We start from the raw sequence: 21704 nt of genomic DNA on the forward strand, positions 1-21704 counted from the left end.
GTAGGATGAAAAGATCACTGTTTTATATGTGATAGGTGGTTTATAAACTATCGAGCCGATCCATTCCGTACCCTGCTATCTCAGATATTTTATTTTTGTCTCTGTTCTACTAACTAGCCCACCCGAGATGACCGTGGTTGGTTGATCAACCCGATAGGTCGAAACCCTTGGTGGACGGTCTTGGCTGCCTCCATCCCTGCTCTGCTCTGCACCATCCTCATCTTCATGGACCAACAGATCACCGCTGTCATCATCAACCGCAAGGAGCATAAACTACTGGTGAGAGGAAGACAAGTCTGTATTTATTGGTCCCAAATATTATTTTACTAAGGACTGGGATGCCGTCACACTGTTGGAGGTATGGCAATGGCCACACTGGCCATTGCCCAATAGTTAGTCAGAACGAACTTGTTCTTAATTCAGCTTTGTTCTGAGGGCACAAGTCAGAATTTGAGTTAAGCCTTTGTTGGTCGATCTGTATGATCTTTCATGCGTTATTTTCCCTCCATGTATTTACCCTCTTCCCCTTACAGAAGGGCTGTGGCTATCACCTGGACCTGCTGATGGTGGGGGTGATGCTGGCTGTGTGCTCCATTATGGGCCTGCCCTGGTTTGTGGCAGCCACCGTGCTCTCCATCTCCCACGTCAACAGCCTGAAACTGGAGTCAGAGAGCTCGGCCCCCGGTGAACAGCCCCGCTTCCTGGGCATCAGAGAGCAGAGGCTCACAGGCCTGGTCATCTTCCTACTGATGGGCCTCTCTGTCTTCATGACTGGGGCTCTGCAGTTCATTCCCATGCCTGTCCTGTATGGAGTATTTCTCTACATGGGAGCCTCGTCTTTGAGGGGGATACAGGTAATGTCTTACAAAGCATGCACTTCTACAGCAGCAACACACACACACATTTGTTGCCATTATAAGTCACTGTCGTACAATTCCAATGTTATCTTCTTTCCTCTCTCAGTTTTTTGACCGTCTAAAGTTGTTTGGTATGCCAGCTAAGCACCAGCCAGACTTCATCTACCTGAGACACGTTCCCCTGAGGAAGGTGCACCTGTTCACCATCACCCAGCTCACCTGCCTGGCCCTGCTCTGGATCATTAAAACCTCCAAGGCTGCCATTGTCTTCCCCATGATGGTAACAATTATACTATGGCACAGAGCATAGCAGTACTGTGGTATTGCTTCTTCTAAACCTATTTATCCCGATTGCTCTCATTGAGCAAGAATGGTATTAGCTTTGGGAATCTCTGTGTAAATGGCTAAAAGTATTTTGTTGTATCATTGTATTGAATGTCATACTTGTGAAATATCACATCTGGCAATATGCGTGTATGTATGTGTGTGCGTGTGTGTGTGTGTTGTGTAGGTTCTGGCTCTAGTGTTCATCCGTAAGTTGTTGGACCTTTGCTTCACTAAGAGGGAGCTGAGTTACCTGGACGACATAATGCCTGAGAGCAAGAAGAAACAACTGCATGACGCCTCCAAGAATGTTGACATTGAGGTACTCCATCTATTTACAGTATGCTTTGATCCTATAGCATTCAACACAACTGGTTTTGGAACATGGAGGTCAACTTTGCTTTGTCACCACTAGAGGCAGTGTTGTATGGGGTATGGTGTATTATTACACTACCGTAATTTCCGGACTATAAGCCGCTACTTTTTTCCCACGCTATGAACCTTGCGCTTTATACAATGACGCGGCTAATTTATGGATTTTTCCCGCTTTCACAAATTCATGCCGCCAAAAAACTGAGCACCGTCACATAATGTGAAGTAAATCGAGCGCGCTCAAACTTTCCATCATTCTGATTACGGTAGTCATTTTGTCACCCTCATCATGGCAAAGACACGGAGAAATGCATATGATGCAGCTTTCAATTTGAAGGCGATCGATCTGGCTGTTTGAAAAGGAAATAGAGCTTCTGCACGGGAGCTTGGCCTTAATGAGTCGATGATAAGACGTTGGAAACAGCAGCGTGAGAAACTGACTTAGTGCAAAAAGACAACAAAACCTTTCAGAGGAAAGAAAAGCAGATGGCCCGAACTAGAAAATGGATTGGATGACAAGTGGGGAGAAATCCTTCACTAAAACGGGCCGCATGTGAAGAGCGACTTATGGTCAAGTCTGCCAGTGGGTGACAGCGTGGAGCTGCTGCGTATTGAAGAGGGCAGCATAAGCTCAGCGGGGAATTTGCCTCCGGATGAAAGTGAGGAGAGCACAATGAAAACGATCCAACATCGGATGAAGCAATTCTGAGGCTATTCAACTCCAACACCAAAGGAGATGACTTCAGTGGTTTCAGTGCACAGGAGGAAGATAGTGACCAAGGACTTTCTTGGTAGGCTACTGTTTACTGCTATTTAAAAAAAATAATATGTTACAAGCCTGTTTCGTTAAAGCCTATTTATTTTTGTTACAAGAAGTGTTTCGTTAAAGCCTATTTATTTTTGTTACAAGCCGTGTTTCGTTTAAAGGCTGTGTAAAGTTAATTTGTTTCAATGTACCGGTAGGCACCTGCGGCTTATAGACACGTGCGGCTTATTTATGTACAAAATACATTTTTTTTTTAAATTCAGTGGGCGCGGCTTATATTCAGGTGCGCTTAATAGTCCAGCAATTACGGTACACAATTTTTGCAGGGTGTATGGGCTCTATCCATCGGAGAACCTCTCCCATTTAACGATTTAGTCAAGCCAAATTATTGTGAAATAGTACATATACCTCGCGGAACCTCCGATTAGACAATCGGGACGGAATTTGCATATATTTGCTAGGCATGGAGGAAGATGCTGTGTGCTTTTATCTGCATTGCTGTCAGGGGTGTAGTGCAGCCGGTATACAGTGGAGCGACGCTCCTCCATTTCTCAGAATGGGGCTTGTTTAATAAAGTTTAGACTAAAGTTGAATCAATGTGTCTCACAAGATCTCTTAATGATTCATTAGTATTTTACATAACAAACCATAGTATAACGTTACGCTCTACTGCCAAGTAATTAGGCTACTTGTGACATTTTATTATGATTGTGCTGAATAGTCGCATTTATATTCTCATGTGGCCAGAACTCAACAATGCACGCCACTAGGCTTAATATGCTTTGATTGAAACAAAATACAAGTGGAAGTATAGCTTCTTAAACTTCCTCTGCTCTAAAATGTGATTAAACAGTAGTTAGGTTGCTAAGCCTACATCATTCAAGAAGATGAAGATGGAAACGCAAATTCCCCTGAAACTGATTGGGATCAAATGGTTGGCATGCAGCATGGACATTTCACCCGTAAAAGGTGAAGAATTATCATTCACGATTGACAGTGTTTATGGCCTAAAATGTATAATAAGGTAGGCTTAATGAGGTGTTTTAGGATTTTAAAACATTTTTTTTTTTTGAGACACTTTGTGTAGGCAAGGCAATTGTTACATTTTGCATGATGCATTGTAGGCTATGTATATTCAAAAATTATATTCTACAACAGGCTACATTTCGGAACCAAATTTCATTGAGAAATGATGACATAATACATTTAAAAAATAGCACTACATCACTGATTGTTATGTGCCAAAAAAACTAAGACAAAAGCAAGAATGGAGTGAATTTTGGCATGCAACTGGTTATGGAAAAGAAGACAATATGGAGTGTTGATTTTGTAGAAAGAGCTTGGGGTAAGAACACATTTAAATGTGACTTGTAACATAGCCCAGCAGACCAGCTAGCTTGTGTGTGTGTGTCTGTGTATGTTTTTGTGTGTGATGAACTTGTGAGACAGGTAAAGAGAACCTTTATAGTTCTGAGTAGCTGATTGGCTAACAGTGGGACATGCCTTGCATCTGCTCTGAGCATTGTTCACACTTGGCCGATTTGAGGCTGAATATATTCAACATTTGAAATTATCGTGATACCAAGTGCCCAGGAGCCTGTGACAGCCATCAACCACAAATCAGGTATGTTTTACTCCAGGTTTGCTCCGGTTTCTCGGTAGCCTGTAGATCGGGTTAAAAACATGTAGTGTCCGCCAACCATAACACTCTTTCTGCTACAGATGTAGGATCTTAATTTGATCACCCTGTTGCAGGTAAACGTTTTACTTGTAGTGTATTTGCTGTTTAAAATGGCTTCTGACGTTTGTAATTTCCACTTAGAAAATGTTTCCTTACGAAAAATGGATCAACCTCTAATTAATGTTCATAAATTATAATTCACATAATAATTCACATTTCCTGTTGCTGCAGGATTAATTTCCTGCTGTAGCAAACTGTCTCTAATTAAGATTAACATCTGTACCTGACATATCATCACTATATTCTTCTGTGTGTGTGTGCAGCAGGATGAGGAGATTCTGGGTACAGCAGTAGAGGATAAGACCTCTGTCCATATCGCCATGGAGAGCAGCAAGCTCCTGCAGTTCCCCAAAACACACGACCTCAGGTAACACAGACACCCACTTACCTACGCACACACACACACTTACATATGAACACGTACACCCTTATGAAGACACACACACTTACCTACGAACACACACATACGTGATGGTTGAGATAGCTTAGGCAGTCGCTACTGGGCGCTAGATCTGCACTATCGTCTAGGATTGATGTGCATTCCCGGTAATAAATCAAATCTAATTTTATTTGTCACATGCTTCGTAAACAGCAGGTGCAGACTAACAGTGAAATGCTTACTTCCCAACAATGCTGAGAGAAAAAAAGAGAAATAGTAGTGTATTTGGTTAACTATTTAACAGTCTTATGGTTTGGGGGTAGAAGCTGTTCAGGGTCCTGTTGGTTCCAGACTTGGTGCATCTGTACCGTTTGCCGTGCGGTAGCAGATAGAACAGTCAATGACATGGAAGGGCTGGAGTCTTTGACCATTTTTTGGGCCTTCCTCTGACACCGCCTGGTATAGAGGTTCTGGATGGCAGCTGTAGAACTTGGTGCAGCTGTAGAACTTATTGAGGATTTGAGGGCCCAAGCTGAATCTTTTCAGCCTCCTTAGGGGGAAGAGGCGTTGCCGTGCCCTTTTCATGACTGTGTTGATGTGTGTGAACCATGATGTGGACACTGAGGACCTTGAAGCTCTCGACCTGCTCCACAACAGCCCTGTTGATGTGGATGGGGACGTGCTCAGCCCTCTGTTTTCTGTAGTCCACATTCAGCTCCTTTGTCTTGCTGATGTTGAGGGAGAGGTTGATGTCCTGGCACCACACAGCCAGGTCTCTGACCTCCTCCCTGTGGGCTGTCTCATCGCTGCAGGTGATCTGGTTTACCACCGTCGTGTCGTCTGCAAACTCAATGATGGTGTTGGAGTCCTGCGCAGCCATGTAGTCGTGGGTGAAAAGGGAGTACACTCGTGTGTGTGCAAAAGCAGAATTTCCCGCCTCAACTATCTTTAACTGTTCCGTCAACATTTTCGTAATTTCGGATGTTGCACACCCTTGGCTCAATGCGGTTGTTAAGGAGGGAAATGATGCCTTTGCAGCCTGGATGGAGGATGCTTTATGTACTAGCCAGTGCACGGGGGAGTGTATTACCGGGAATGCACATCAAGCCTAGTTGATAGTGCAGATCTAACACCCACTATTGGCTGCCTATGCTATGACATCTAGTGGACAGGTAAGTCTTGGTTCATGTCTTTGCTCACTGTCTGTATGTGGTGTCTTTTGATGGTACAGTAGAGGTTTCTTCATTGCACCGCTTGTTGAGTACTAACCCCCTCAGACTCCACCCTCCCCTTCTTCCCACCCCCTCTGACCTCTGACCCATTGCTTTAACCCCTTCCTCCCCAGGTGTGACCCCTCTGACATTAACATATCTGATGAGATGTCTAAAACCACCGTGTGGAAATCCCTCAACGCCAACCAAAAGGACAGTCGCATGGGGGCTGCTAAGAAGGCAAGGCCCTATCCCTCTCTGCCTCTTTCTTTTTCAACCTTTCTCACAGTCACAGTCTTTTTTTTTTTTTTTACCTTTATTTAACTAGGCAAGTCAGTTAAGAATTTTTTTAATTTACAATGACAGCCTACTGGGAAACAGTGGATTAACTGCCTTGTTCAGGGGCAGAATGACATATTTTTGCCTTGTCAGCTCGGGGATTTAATCCAGCAACCTTTCGGTTACTGGCTCAACACTAACCATTAGGCTACCTGCCGCCCCTGTCTGGTGCATTGCATGTCTCCATTTTGCCCACTGAGGTTACTGTCTCTCTGTTTTCTCAACTCTCTCCTCTCCTACTTGCATTTTATAGAATCAGTTGTTTGAGTTTTTAATATTATGATAGACAAGTGGGAAATTGGATCTCCCTCAAACTGGATTTGCCATGGTATTTTATTAACCATGTCTCTCTGCTCTCTATCTTTCTCATTCCTTACTTCCCTCTGTGTGTGTGTGTGTGTGTGTGTGTGTGTGTGTGTGTGTGTGTGTGTGTGTGTGTGTGTGTGTGTGTGTGTGTGTGTGTGTGTGTACTTCTCTCTAAAGGATTGAAATTGAAGGTCTGGAATTTATAGATCAGTGAGAGAGTGGAACCAGATGACTACAGAGGCTGTGAGCTACTCTTCAATAAGCCAGACACATAGGTCATAGAGCATTTCTAATGCCCCCTTGTGTTTTGGCTCACACACATCTTTAACCCAAACACCTCCTCTACAATACCGGGAACCCAAGATTCTCACCAGCCCCCCCCCCCGACACCTAACGGCTGCTCTCATACACCCCAACACACACACATTTCCTCAAACAACCACAACCACAACAAACCTTCAGAACAGCCTTGCTGTGTCTATGAGAATGCTCCTCCAAACCCAAACCAGGTTCTTTTCTAAATCTCAGTGGCTCTACTAGTATGTTATCTTTACTTTAAAGAGTTGGTCATTTTCTTTACTGTACCATAAGTGTGTTTTTTATAACGTGGTGGTCTTGTCAAATTAGTATATAATTGGATCAATAATGTAGAGATATTTAACTTTGGACATAAAATCTGTGTCTGTTTTTGTGCAACGTACGATATGATAATATTGCTAGAAGAGACCGTACTTCAGTTCAACCAGTGAAATCAATAATTTGATTATGCGCTATAATAATCTGTTACCTTTGTGGATATATCTGTGTTAAATATAACTGTTCAGATTGGAAGCTCCTGTACAGAATGTATGTGATCTTCTGTTTCTGTCCATGTGTTTTACCTCAGTTGACCTCTTTGGAATTGGGAACTCTTGTCAGGCAGTATGGGTAGGACCTTAAGTTTTTCCAGATCACGTGATCTGGGTTGTTCCTGATCAGGTCACATGGTCGGGAACAACACACAGCGCCTAAGTATGGGTAACACTGTAAAATGTTAGAAGCCAGAGGGGAGTAGCAGTGGAGCCTAGAGCAGTACAGGACCACACCTAGAAATTACTCACAGAAATGGCCAGAATACACACCTTTTGACTGTGTGTGTGCAATTCTGAGATAGTTTAATATGTGTGCATCCATAATTCATCGGCAAAACCAAACATGCTGAATATGAGCAATAAATTAGCCCAAATGAATGGCCCTGTGCAGAAGATCTACCTACCACTGAATCTACCAAGACTACACACTTACTGGACCTGATTGTAATGTTTCAATGACCTCCACGTTTTGAGGACATTTAATTTCATTGATAAACCTGTCCATTTCTTCTCAAAGGTGCATCATTCCTCCTTCCTCTACTCTCTTCTGTTGATTACTGATCTCAGATCTGTAATTATATTAAGTAATGAAGGAAGGATGTATTTGAACAGCACCCTAATCCAGTAAATTGGGACCACATCCCTTACTGTGATGTGTGCTCTTTGCTCCTAGGGCCAGTTGGGAGGCCAGAAAACATACTGGCACAGTATTCCTCAATAACATACAATTCATTTGTAGTTGCACATTGTATAGATATAGTATATATAATATATATGTTTTATTTTCAAGAAACTGAGTAAGAGATTATGTATGACAATAATTTATTACAATAATTTATTTTAGAATATGAATGTTAAAAACGGTCACTTTCTGTATATAGTGTAATAAATGGGACAATGTGTTACCAGGAAGCCTAATGAATGCAGCACAAAAAGCATCTAAATACAAACGTAATAGGAATGACTCCACTAGAATATATCCTCCCATGTTTACAAGATGTTTCCCACCACTAAATCCAACTGCCTACTACTGAGAAACTTCAGGAATGTGTCCAAAATGATGATAATTGTAATTTTGATGATGATTGTCATGATCGTTATCATGTCTATACATCCCCATGACTAGTGCCAAAGTGACTTTAAGTACAGTCTACATACAGTAATAATACCCGTACAAAGATCATGAGAGATACAGCATCTTGCTTCAGATAAAGCCATCATTGTTTGTCAATAGTCATCTTGACATGGATCACCCAATGGGTCCAATAGATTACATTCCTCTTTTTTCCAAACCTGATGGAAATACTAATGTATGGAATGTAAGAATCGTACTGAGAATTGTACTCATTGTACTGAGGACTAACTAGAAAACATTGTATTGTTTTTGATACAATGTGGTGATGTTTTGCCTCTGTGTGTTATACCTCTCAACTTCCTTTTAAATCATCCAATCATTTTGTTTCTTTGTCCCAGACAACAGTATGAAATGACTTTGAGAATACGTAAAAGTACAGTGTGACACAAACACAATAAAATATGAGAATTCAAACAATATAAAACAGCAACAGTCAAACACTTAAAATAGCCAAATTTGAAAAACACAAATCACAAAACATACAGTGAAAGCAGAACATACATTTAGAGAAAGAAACAAAACTGAAAATGTGATTTAAAAGGCCCGGGGCAGTTAAAACATTGATATTCCTGTGTTTATATATATTTACACATTACTAGGTTTGAATAATATTATGAAATTGTGAAAATTATGATAATAAAACTTTTAGTGTAAGAGCTGTTTGAAAAGACCGCCAGAAATTCCAGCCTGTTTTGGTGGGATGGAGTTTTAGCCTGCCTGGTGACATAAATAGACCAATAACAAAGATAGTTTTAAACCTCTGACAATAACAGTTGGATTTCACTTTTCCCTTCCCCACTCAGACCACTCCCAAACAGTCCTAGCAAAATTTTTGCTTGAGAAATTGCTCTTTGCTAAGTAGCTATTTTTGTTTCTTTTTCACAATTTAATTGAAAACAATCACAGCAAGCTTCTTAATTGACCCTTAACTAAGCCCCACACCAGAATTTTGGGGAATCAATCTCAGTGCTCCAATGGATAGCAACTGTAGTTGCTCACGTTTCAAACGCATGAAAGCCAATGAGAGCTATGGCAAAACTGAGAGTTTCATCAAAATGTAGCTAAATTGTTTCAATGGCTAAATAACAATGCACCAGGGTTACTTGCTACTGTGATTCCTGCAATGCAGAGCCTGTTGGAGTATTTTTAAAATCCTAATTATACTTTTGTTACATTGTTTGCTAGCTCAGCTGGTTAGCTAGCTCTGTCTCATTGACCACCAAACATTGCTAACACTAGCTAGCCACTTATTATAACTTGTTTTATCAAAATGTATGTTAGCTAGCTAAGTTATCTATATTATGAATACAACTATAATCCGCTGTTGACATCAGGATTCGACTTGAGATAACTAGTTAGCTCCAAAAGTAGTTATAGTAGTAGCTTTGACTGCATGACAGTGCATTCAGAGCCATCCAATCTTCCACAAACTTAATTGTACCAGGTTCCCGTGAAGCAATTGTAATGACAGTCCACCACAACATACCCAATAGTCTCCTAAATAGCAAGGGTAGTTTGTGTTTAATTTATTGTGTATTAAAAACACAGTTTAAGATTGTTGTGAGTGGTTTTCTCCAGTAGTTTGACTGGGGAATGGAGCTTCCTGGGAAAATGTTGTCATAGGTTGCAACAGTAACCAAGGGGGGCAGGGCTTAGCAAAGGGTCAATTGTTACCTAGAAATGATTTGATATTGAGAAAAAAACGGCTACATTGGACCTGTAAGAAAGCAGAGCTACTGTACATTCACACACTGTTAGTGGATGTGCTCTCAGAAAAGACTTGAATAATTCAGCAAAGCAATCTTAAAAATGACATGATTAGTTTTATGTGATTGAGAAATAAAAACATCTATTCAAACAATGTGTTCTTCTATGTATACAGTGCCTTCAGAAAGTATTCATACACCTTGACTTATTCCACATTTTGCTGTTACAGCCTGAGTTCAAAATGGATTACAACATTTTCTTCTCACCCATCTACACACAATAGCCCATAATGACAAAGTGAAGATATATTTTTAGAAATTTAGCAAATGTATTGAAAATAAAGTACAGAACTATCTAATTTACATAAGTATTCACAACCCTGAGTCAATACATGTTAGAATAAACTTTGGCAGCGATTACAGCTTTAAGTCTTTTTGGATAAGTCTCAGCTTTGCACACCTGGATTGTACAATATTTGCACATTAATATTTTTTGAATAATGTAAGTTCTGTCAAGTTGGTTGTTGATCAATGCTAGACAGCCATTTTCAAATCTTGCCATAGATTTTTGGCAATTTCAGTCAAAACTGTAACTAGGCCACTCAGGAACAATCAATGTCATCTTGGTAAGCAACTCCAGTGTATATTTGGCCTTGTGTTTTAGGTTACTGTCCTGCTGAAAGGTGAGTTTGTCTCCCAGTGTCTCGGAAAGCAGACTGACCCTCTAGGATTTTGTCTGTGCTTAGTTCTATTCCGTTTATTTTTATCCTTAAAAACTCCCTAGTCCTTGTCGAAGACAACTATGCCCATAACGTGATGCCACCACCACCATGCTTGAAAATATGAAGAGTGGTACTCTGATGTGTTGTATCTTTGTAGTGACTGCATGTATTGATACACCATCCATAGGGTATTTAATAACTTCGCCATGCTCAAAGGGATATTCAATGTCTGTTTTTTTTTTGTTTTTTTTTACCCATCTACCAATAGATGCCCTTCTTTGCAAGGCATTGGAAAACTTCCCTGTTTTTTTGTGGTTGAATTTGTGTTTGAAATTCACTGCTTGACTGAGGGACCTTTCAGATAATTGTTTGTGTTGAGTACAAAGATGAGGTAGTCATTCAAAAATCATGTTAAACACTATTATTGCACATTGAGTGAGTCCATGAAACTTATTATGTGACTTATTATGTGACACATTTTTACTCCTAAACTTATTTAGGCTTGCTATAACAAAGGGGTTGACTACTTAATGACTCAAGGCATTTCCGTTTTTCATTTTCCATTAATTTGTACAATTTTGTAAAAATGTAATTACAGTTTAATATTACGGGGTATTGTGTGTAGGCCAGTTACACAAAATCTCAATGTAATACATTTTAAATTCAGGCTGTGTGAATACTTTCTGAAGGTACTGTATGTCAGTACGTGCTGCCCCAGCTGTTCTGTCGAGTGTGTGTGTGTGTGTTGAGACTTTGACTTTGTCCAGTGCAGTGCAGTCAGTGTCACAGTGTCCTCACCCTCAGTCTCAGACTTTTTCTCTGAGATCATACACTTCTGGTATTAGCTGTGTTTACCCAATGTAATTGAGTGTGTCCGCTTCTCTCTTCCTCCCATCCTTTCCTACTCTCCTCTTCTCCTTCCCTCCATGTAGTGAGTAGATGAGTCATAGTGTACAGTGTCAGACAGTGTTTTTCTGATGAATACAAGATTGGCCTTGTGTCCACAATTAATTTAATAGACAAGGTCAAAGAGAAAGAGAGGGATGAGAGGAGGGGGCGGGGTGAGAGAAAGAAATTAAAGAGAGGGTGAGAGATACAGAGGGCTTAGAGAGAGAGATTTTCAGGGAGAAAGATGCCTTGTCTGAAAAATATTGAAAGCTTAGTCCATAGCAAAATGATTCTAAATGTTTTATATGTGTAATGTCATTTTTGATTATGGAAACATGGGAAATAAACCATACATCTTTAAAAGTATACTTGTTGTTTGTGTCATTGCATTTAAATTGTATTTTAGGAGGGTAAGGTTTGAAGTGTTTTTCATGAATTGTGTAATTCAATACTGTCTCTAAAGTAATAATCCCAACCTCAAGAGGCAGTCTTATTATGCCACTAGATGGCGATGCCTCATAGAAAGTCAAAGGCCCTGTTATTAAATTACTTTTTTTAATGAATACTTTTTGACATGGTTTCATTGGTGAAAGCCAAAAGATGGAATTTTTACCCAATCAAATACAATACATGATCAGTGAGTTTCGTAAGCAGGAAAAATGCATTTTGTAAGTATTTAACTGGGCCAAATATGTTTAGGAGGCCTGACATAAGTCCTGCATTGACTGAGGGAATCTCTATCTCTCTCTCTATCCCTCACCTGAGGTGAGGTCCCTGAGTGTGGAGTTTAGACATCTGGAGGTAATCCATCTGTCAGAGAAGAGGAGTAGGTCCTGATTACAAACAGCTGGTGGTGCTAAGTCCTACCCAATCACAAAGCCCCTCTCCTGTGATGTCAGCGTCAGGACAGGGTGTGGCTATGGACACTAGAACAGAGAGGAGGGGATTAATGATGAAGCCGTACGAACACTCAGGGGCCAGTTCACAAAAATGGTTAGCTCCTACAGACAGTGAGTCACGTGGCCGTGGCAGACTGGCACTGAAGCATTCAGTTACTGTTCGATTGAACGTTAGAATGGGCAAAACGAGTGACCTAAGTGACTTTGAGCGTGGTATGATTGTCTGTGCCAGGAAGGCCAGTTCAACAGTGTCTAGGGTTTACCAAGAGTGGCAGTGGGTAAACTCGTTGATGAGAGAGGTCAAAATGAGAACGGCAAGAATCGTACTAGTTCCCCCACCTCTTGGAGCATACTGATTATTACATAGAAAGTGTAATATTAATAATATAATGATGTTAGTAATATACCTGTATGCGTATGATATGGCCTTGTCTCTTGATCTTTTTCGTGTTGTTTAACTTTATTAATAAAGGCACCATACATTTTCTGTGTCAATGTGGCAAGATTGACTCTACAGTACAAGGCTTGTTAGAGGAAAAACACCATGAAGTGATCAGAGGGGTATCCTACGAAGCAAGCTAGATCTACTAGGATTTTCTAAAACTAACCAGCTTCAGTTAGCTTCACATTCCAGCTCAGGCTTTATCTGTACTTTGACTGTGGATATTGCTCATCCGCTTGCCGCTAACTCTAGCAGGCTTAACTACGTGTGCATATCGCACATGCAGTGGTCTAAAGTACTTAAGTAAAAATACATTAAAGTGTTACTTAAGTAATTTTTTGGGGTATCTGTACTTTACTATTTATATTTTGAACTACTTTTACTCCACTACATTTTACTCCATACATTTTCCCTGACACCCAAAAGAACTCGTTACAACTTGAATGCTTAGCAGGACAGGAAAATGGTCCAATTTACATACTTATCAAGAGAACATCCCTGGTCATCCCTACTGCCTCTAATCTGGCGGACTCACTAAACACAAATATTTAATTTGTAAATTATGTCTGAGTGTTGGAGTGCCCCTGACTTTCCGTTAAAAAAAATGAGAAAATGTGCCGTCTGATTTGCCTACTATAAGGAATTTGAAATTATTCATACTTTTACTTTTTATACTTAAGTATATTTTAGCAATTACCTTTAATTTTGATACTTAAGTATATTTAAAACCAAATACTTTCAGACTTTTACTCAAGTAGTATTTTACTGGGAGACTGCGCACATGGCTGGCCAAACACCGAACTCTTCATTGAGACAATGCTGAAACATTAACCCATGGGTGAGTCAGTGCCACATTTTAATTTGTGCCGAAATCAAAATGAAATAAAAGTTATTTCAAATTCAGCAGGCTATGGTGTGAAATATGCTTTTAGAAGTGCGGTCTTTATTGTATTACTTATCGTTAATGCCTTCTTCCGTGTGCGTATCAATGCACGAGCTTCTGCCTTGAGTCAATCAGTGTAATTTTGTAAATGCCAGATCTCTATGGCAAGACGCATCATTCACCCAAGTTTTGTAAAAATGTAGCCAGTGCTGTCTGAGATATCACGTGTGACTAACATACGAGACAGGTTCCATCACCGATTTCATCGTGGGGTAAGTAAAAAATGTAATCAGTGAAAATGAAGGGGATGATGACAATCTTTGCAAGAGGGAGGGAATCTGATTTCATTGGTCTTCAACTCGCTGCTCAGTCATTTCATTCAGGGTTAGTGGAGTTAGCTGTGAGTTAGCCTGCTCTGGAGCCAGTTAGTTCTGAATAATTTGTTTGTTGCCATAGACATTTACCTGGGTAAAAGGTGAGCCACTTTCGTATGACCGGTTATCCCGAGTTGAATTTAGAGTTACCTCGCTATCTTCTCAAACCTGCTTCGTAGGATACCCCTCGGACTATTCTCTTCATTTTCCTTCAGAAATTGCTGCCATTGTTGCAGGGGCAAAACCAAAACAAATTATCTATCCCCCCACCCCACCCCCTCCACTATAACAGAGGCAGCTCTCAGGCCCTCCCCTCCATCAATCTCTGTCATAAATCCGTCAGAGGCAGAGATAGGGAACTGCTGAATACAGCTTTGTCAGCAATTAATCTAACCTCCATTACCAGGCTCTGAATATTGTGTTCACCTAACCAGGGAACAACGAGCCACTCAAACACCCAGCCCCAGGGTGTGTTTGTGTGTGCGTGTGCAAAAAACATTTGGAAACAACATCCTATCCTGATCTGACACATACCTCCATTCTTCTCTTGTTCATTCTCCAAACCTTGTTTTGATGATCTGGTCTGTCATCTATCTGGCTCTCTCAGGAAACCCCATCAACACTGGTCTTTCTCTTAGAACCTCAAAGGATCAACAGGAAGAAGAAGCAGGATTTGTCTCAGTTTCATTTTGATTCAGCCAATTCCTATATCCCTTAATGCTAATAGATGGCACTAATCAAAATTGCATTGGAATGTGAATTCGTCTTGTGAATTGAAACAGAATTTGCACGACAAACAGGGAGGTGAATGGAGCCGTGACTATTCTGTATTGATCCATGAATATGCTGTATTAGCAGTGGAGAGGCAGGCTGCTGGACTGTCATGTTCTCTACTGGAGGGTTGTGTTATTGACAATCACCCAGACAGCTCTGCCGTTTAACCTTGGGTTACCACCATACACTATGGCCAGCTAATTGATGATCTGTAGTTGAGGAGAGAAAGGACACAAGTGTGTTTGTGTGTATGTGTGTGTATATATGTTTGTGTTGTGTGTGTGTGTGTGTGTGTGCGTGCGTGCGTGCGATTGTGTGTGTGCGTGCATGTGCCCTGGTGAGTGTGTGTTTGTGTTTGACAGAAAGTATAAGAGCGCTGACAGCGTTTCTGAGAGACAATGCCCAGCTCAGCAAACACTTTTCCTGTTCTGTGTCCAAAGCTTTCCTGTCTCTGTTTTGGTTGCTCTCTTTCTCTGTCAGTGAAATTCAGCATCCAAGTTAGTGGAAAGGATTGACGTCTTTTCATGTGGTTAGCACACAAACACACTTCACTCTGGCTCTTTATATTTCTTTCCCTCATTTTGACACACACAGATGCACACGTGCAAACATTTAGATGACAACTAAATAAAAAATCTGACATTATTTTTCCACTGGAATTTGGTAATGCTTATCACGGTTGATAGCAAAATTATAACACATTGGAAATGCAACAAAATTCTGTCTGTCTTTTTGAGTGGGTGAATAAAGTTTGAAATATTATTTATCAACGTTTCAACCAAATATTACCCAGATTTCCACGTTTAAATTACATGGTGTGCCCAGTGGAGAGGTAGGCTGCTGGACTGTCATGTTCTCTACTGGAGGGTTGTGTTATTGACAATCACCCAGATAGCTCTGCCGTTTAACCTTGGGTTACCACCATACACTATGGCCAGCTAATTGATGATCTGTAGTTGAGGAGAGAAAGGACACAAGTGTGTTTGTGTGTATGTGTGTGTATATATGTTTGTGTGTTGTGTGTGTGTATGTGTGTGTGTGCACAAAATCTTGCTGACTCCAATCACCTCGTGTAGAGAGCCTGTGGGTCAAGCCATAGTGGGACATATCCTTGACTCACTGCTTCAGATTACCGCAAATACCCCCCTCTCTGTGATGGGGGCTGAGTTTATTGGGACTGGGATAGTCTCCCCGCCAGTGCTCAGCTGCCACGGCCAGAATTAGAGTGACAAACAGCTGAGCCTCTCGGAGGTATGGTAATGTGACATATCCCACCCACAGGGTGACAGGAACTAGGATGGGGTTACTGCCCTGAATCACAAGCAGCACACGTGTGTCCATGTCATGTGTGTTTGTGTCCTTTTGTGCTATTTGAGTGTGTTTGTGAGCATGAGAGACAGCCACAGGCACCATATTGAGGTGTAAGGAGAATATGCTCTATCTCGTGGACCTGGTTTGAAAACCTGCTGACGGAAGCCTTTTCTTCATCTATCAGTACCTCGTAGTGGCCTTTGTCCTACTGACCTGGTTTATGATACACACAGTTGTGTTGGGATATCTCGCTGAATGTCATGACATGAGAGACAATATCTGGAGGGCTTTTATGTTATGAAAAGCATTATTGGTGAGAAGTTTACATTGTATCTTATTAGCAAACCGTGTCCGTTACGTATTTGTCCTTTGCTGAAAAGAAAAACAGCTTCCCCAACACATTTGTGATTGTTTCAAGCCATTGTTCCTGGTCTGCAGAACAACCACAGTGAGTCTGTTTTTCAGTGTCAGTCAGCAGAGCAGGTAAAGAAGAAAGAGCTGAGCACTAGCCATTTCTCCTCTGGGTCGTCACCACCACCATTATTACTATTACCACTACTACAACCACTGCTACCACTACCACTACTACTACTACCACTACCACTACTACTACCACTACTACCACCACCACCACCATTACTTGTACTACCACTACCACTACCACTACTACCATTACTAGCACCAGCACCATTACTACTACTACTACTACCACTACCACCATTACTACTACTACTACTACTACTACTACTATTTCCACTACTACCACTACTACTACTACTACCAGCCCTTTCAAGCTTAACATCCTTATCATTTATCGCCCTCCAGGTTCCCTCGGAGAGTTCATCAATGAGCTTGATGCCTTGATAAGCTCCTTTCCTGAGGACGGCTCACCTCTCACAGTTCTGGGTGACTTTAACCTCCCCACGTCTACCTTTGACTTATTCCTCTCTGCCTCCTTATTTCCACTCCTCTCCTCTTTTGACCTCACCCTCTCACCTTCCCCCCTACTCACAAGGCAGGCAATACGCTTGACCTCATCTTTACTAGATGCTGTTCTTCCACTAACCTCATTGCAACTCCCCTCCAAGTCTCCGACCACTACCTTGTATCCTTTTCCCTCTCGCTCTCATCCAACACTTCCCACACTGCCCCTACTCGCATGGTATCGCGCCGTCCCAACCTTCGCTCTCTCTCCCCCGCTACTCTCTCCTCTTCCATCCTATCATCTCTTCCCTCTGCTCAAACCTTCTCCAACCTATCTCCTGATTCTGCCTCCTCAACCCTCCTCTCCTCCCTTTCTGCATCCTTTGACTCTCTATGTCCCCTATCCTCCAGGCCGGCTCGGTCCTCCCCTCCCGCTCCGTGGCTCGACGACTCATTGCGAGCTCACAGAACAGGGCTCCGGGCAGCCGAGCGGAAATGGAGGAAAACTCGCCTCCCTGCGGACCTGGCATCCTTTCACTCCCTCCTCTCTACATTTTCCTCTTCTGTCTCTGCTGCTAAAGCCACTTTCTACCACTCTAAATTCCAAGCATCTGCCTCTAACCCTAGGAAGCTCTTTGCCACCTTCTCCTCCCTCCTGAATCCTCCTCCCCCTCCCCCCTCTCTGCAGATGACTTCGTCAACCATTTTGAAAAGAAGGTCGACGACATCCGATCCTCGTTTGCTAATTTAAACGACACCGCTGGTTCTGCTCACACTGCCCTACCCTGTGCTCTGACCTCTTTCTCCCCTCTCTCTCCAGATGAAATCTCGCGTCTTGTGACGGCCGGCCGCCCAACAACCTGCCCGCTTGACCCTATCCCCTCCTCTCTTCTCCAGACCATTTCCGGAGACCTTCTCCCTTACCTCACCTCGCTCATCAACTCATCCCTGACCACTGGCTACGTCCCTTCCGTCTTCAAGAGAGCGAGAGTTGCACCCCTTCTGAAAAAACCTACACTCGATCCCTCCGATGTCAACAACTACAGACCAGTATCCCTTCTTTCTTTTCTCTCCAAAACTCTTGAACATACCGTCCTTGGCCAGCTCTCCTGCTATCTCTCTCAGAATGACCTTCTTGATCCAAATCAGTCAGGTTTCAAGACTAGTCATTCAACTGAGACTGATCTTCTCTGTATCACGGAGGCGCTCCGCACTGCTAAAGCTAACTCTCTCTCCTCTGCTCTCATCCTTCTAGACCTATCGGCTGCCTTCGATACTGTGAACCATCAGATCCTCCTCTCCACCCTCTCCGAGTTGGGCATCTCCGGCGCGGCCCACGCTTGGATTGCGTCCTACCTGACAGGTCGCTCCTACCAGGTGGCGTGGCGAGAATCTGTCTCCTCACCACGTGCTCTCACCACTGGTGTCCCCCAGGGCTCTGTTCTAGGCCCTCTCTTATTCTCGCTATACACCAAGTCACTTGGCTCTGTCATAACCTCACATGGTCTCTCCTATCATTGCTATGCAGACGACACACAATTAATCTTCTCCTTTCCCCCTTCTGATGACCAGGTGGCGAATCGCATCTCTGCATGTCTGGCAGACATATCAGTGTGGATGACGGATCACCACCTCAAGCTGAACCTCGGCAAGACGGAGCTGCTCTTCCTCCCGGGGAAGGACTGCCCGTTCCATGATCTCGCCATCACGGTTGACAACTCCATTGTGTCCTCCTCCCAGAGCGCTAAGAACCTTGGCGTGATCCTGGACAACACCCTGTCGTTCTCAACTAACATCAAGGCGGTGGCCCGTTCCTGTAGGTTCATGCTCTACAACATCCGCAGAGTACGACCCTGCCTCACACAGGAAGCTGCGCAGGTCCTAATCCAGGCACTTGTCATCTCCCGTCTGGATTACTGCAACTCGCTGTTGGCTGGGCTCCCTGCCTGTGCCATTAAACCCCTACAACTCATCCAGAACGCCGCAGCCCGTCTGGTGTTCAACCTTCCCAAGTTCTCTCACGTCACCCCGCTCCTCCGCTCTCTCCACTGGCTTCCAGTTGAAGCTCGCATCCGCTACAAGACCATGGTGCTTGCCTACGGAGCTGTGAGGGGAACGGCACCTCAGTACCTTCAGGCTCTGATCAGGCCCTACACCCAAACAAGGGCACTGCGTTCATCCACCTCTGGCCTACTCGCCTCCCTACCACTGAGGAAGTACAGTTCCCGCTCAGCCCAGTCAAAACTGTTCGCTGCTCTGTCCCCCCAATGGTGGAACAAACTCCCTCACGACGCCAGGACAGCGGAGTCAATCACCACCTTCCGGAGACACCTGAAACCCCACCTCTTTAAGGAATACCTAGGATAGGATAAAGTAATCCTTCTGACCCCCCCCTTAAAAGATTTAGATGCACTATTGTAAAGTGGCTGTTCCACTGGATGTCATAAGGTGAATGCACCAATTTGTAAGTCGCTCTGGATAAGAGCGTCTGCTAAATGACTTAAATGTAAATGTTAAATGTACTACTACCACTACAGCTACCACTACTACCATTACTACTGCTACTACCACTAATACCTTTACTACTGCTACTACCACTACCACTACCACCACTACTACAACTACTACCACTACAGCTACCACTACTACTACTTCTACTACTACTACTACTAATAATACTACCACTCCTACCACTACTACTACTACTACTACCATTATTACTACTATTACTACCACTACTACTTCTACAACCATTACTACTACAACTACCACGACTACGACCACTACTACTACCACTACTCCCACTACTACTATCATTACTACCACTCCTACCACTACCACTACTACCACTATCCCTACTAATACTACCACTACCACTATCACTACTAATATTACCACTACTACCAATACCATTACTACTACTACCCCTAGTACTACCACTACTACCACGACAACCATTACTACTACCACTACTACTTCCACTACCACTACTACCATTACTACTACTACTACCACTACTACTACCACCACTACTACCACTACCACCACTACTACCATTAGTACTACAACTACTACCACTACTACTACCACTACTTCCACTACGACTACCACTACTACCACCACCACTACTACCACCACCACTACTACCACTACTACTACGACTACTACTACTACTACTAATGCCACAATTAATACTACTACTACCACTACCATTACTACAACTACTACTACTACTACCACCACCACCACTACTACCATTAGTACTACAACTACTACCACTACTAATACCACTACTACAACTACTACTTCCACTACTACTACCACTACTACCACCACCACTACTACCACTACTACTACGACTACTACCACTAATACCACAATTAATCCTACTACTACAACTACCATTACTATAATAATAATACTACCACTCCTACCACTACTACCATTATTACTACTATTACTACCACTACTACTTCTACAACCATTACTACTACTACTACTACAACTACCACGACTACGACCACTACTACTACCACTACTCCCACTACTACTATCATTACTACCACTCCTACCACTACCACTACTACCACTATCCCTACTAATACTACCACTACCACTATCACTACTAATATTACCACTACTACCAATACCATTACTACTACTACCCCTAGTACTACCACTACTACCACGACAACCATTACTACTACCACTACTACTTCCACTACCACTACTACCATTACTACTACTACTACCACTACTACTACCACCACTACTACCACTACCACCACTACTACCATTAGTACTACAACTACTACCACTACTACTACCACTACTTCCACTACGACTACCACTACTACCACCACCACTACTACCACCACCACTACTACCACTACTACTACGACTACTACTACTACTACTAATGCCACAATTAATACTACTACTACCACTACCATTACTACAACTACTACTACTACTACTACTATCATTACTACCACTCCTACCACTACTACTATGACCACTACCACCACCACCACCATTACTACTACTACTACCACTAGTACTACCACTACCACCACTACTACTACTATTACCAATACTACCACTACCATTCCTACTACTACTACCACTACTACAACCACTACAGCTACCACTACCCACCACTACTACCACTACTACCATTCCTACTGCTACTACAACTACTACTACTACTACCGCCACTACTACACCTATCACTGCTACTACCACTACTACCACTACCATTACTACTACCACTACTACCACTACCACTACTACCATTACCACTACACCACTGCTACAGTACTACTACTACTACCACTACTACCATGACAGCTACCACTACTACTATTACTACTACTACAACTTCCACTACTACTACCACTACTACTATCACTTCCACTACCACTACTACTACAACTACGACTACTACTACTACAACCACCACCACTACCACAACTACTACTACTACTAATACTACACCTA

General features: G+C 42.5%; 1 protein-coding gene across 1 annotated transcript in view; it reads left to right on the forward strand.

Annotated features, from left to right (window-relative positions):
- slc4a8 (solute carrier family 4 member 8) overlaps positions 1 to 11963 on the forward strand; it is a 51485-nt gene extending 39522 nt beyond the window's left edge. Inside the window, exons 18-24 of the mRNA XM_055869291.1 lie at positions 118 to 279; positions 534 to 854; positions 964 to 1137; positions 1369 to 1503; positions 4324 to 4427; positions 5785 to 5890; positions 6473 to 11963. Coding sequence (XP_055725266.1) covers positions 118 to 279; positions 534 to 854; positions 964 to 1137; positions 1369 to 1503; positions 4324 to 4427; positions 5785 to 5890; positions 6473 to 6478 — 1008 coding nt within the window. The 3' untranslated portion in view covers positions 6479 to 11963. The remainder of the gene's footprint in view (positions 1 to 117; positions 280 to 533; positions 855 to 963; positions 1138 to 1368; positions 1504 to 4323; positions 4428 to 5784; positions 5891 to 6472) is intronic.
- The last annotated feature ends 9741 nt before the right edge of the window (positions 11964 to 21704 follow it).

This window comes from Salvelinus fontinalis, chromosome 18 (assembly GCF_029448725.1).
Source record: "Salvelinus fontinalis isolate EN_2023a chromosome 18, ASM2944872v1, whole genome shotgun sequence".
In the NCBI taxonomy this organism is placed as follows: domain Eukaryota; kingdom Metazoa; phylum Chordata; class Actinopteri; order Salmoniformes; family Salmonidae; genus Salvelinus; species Salvelinus fontinalis.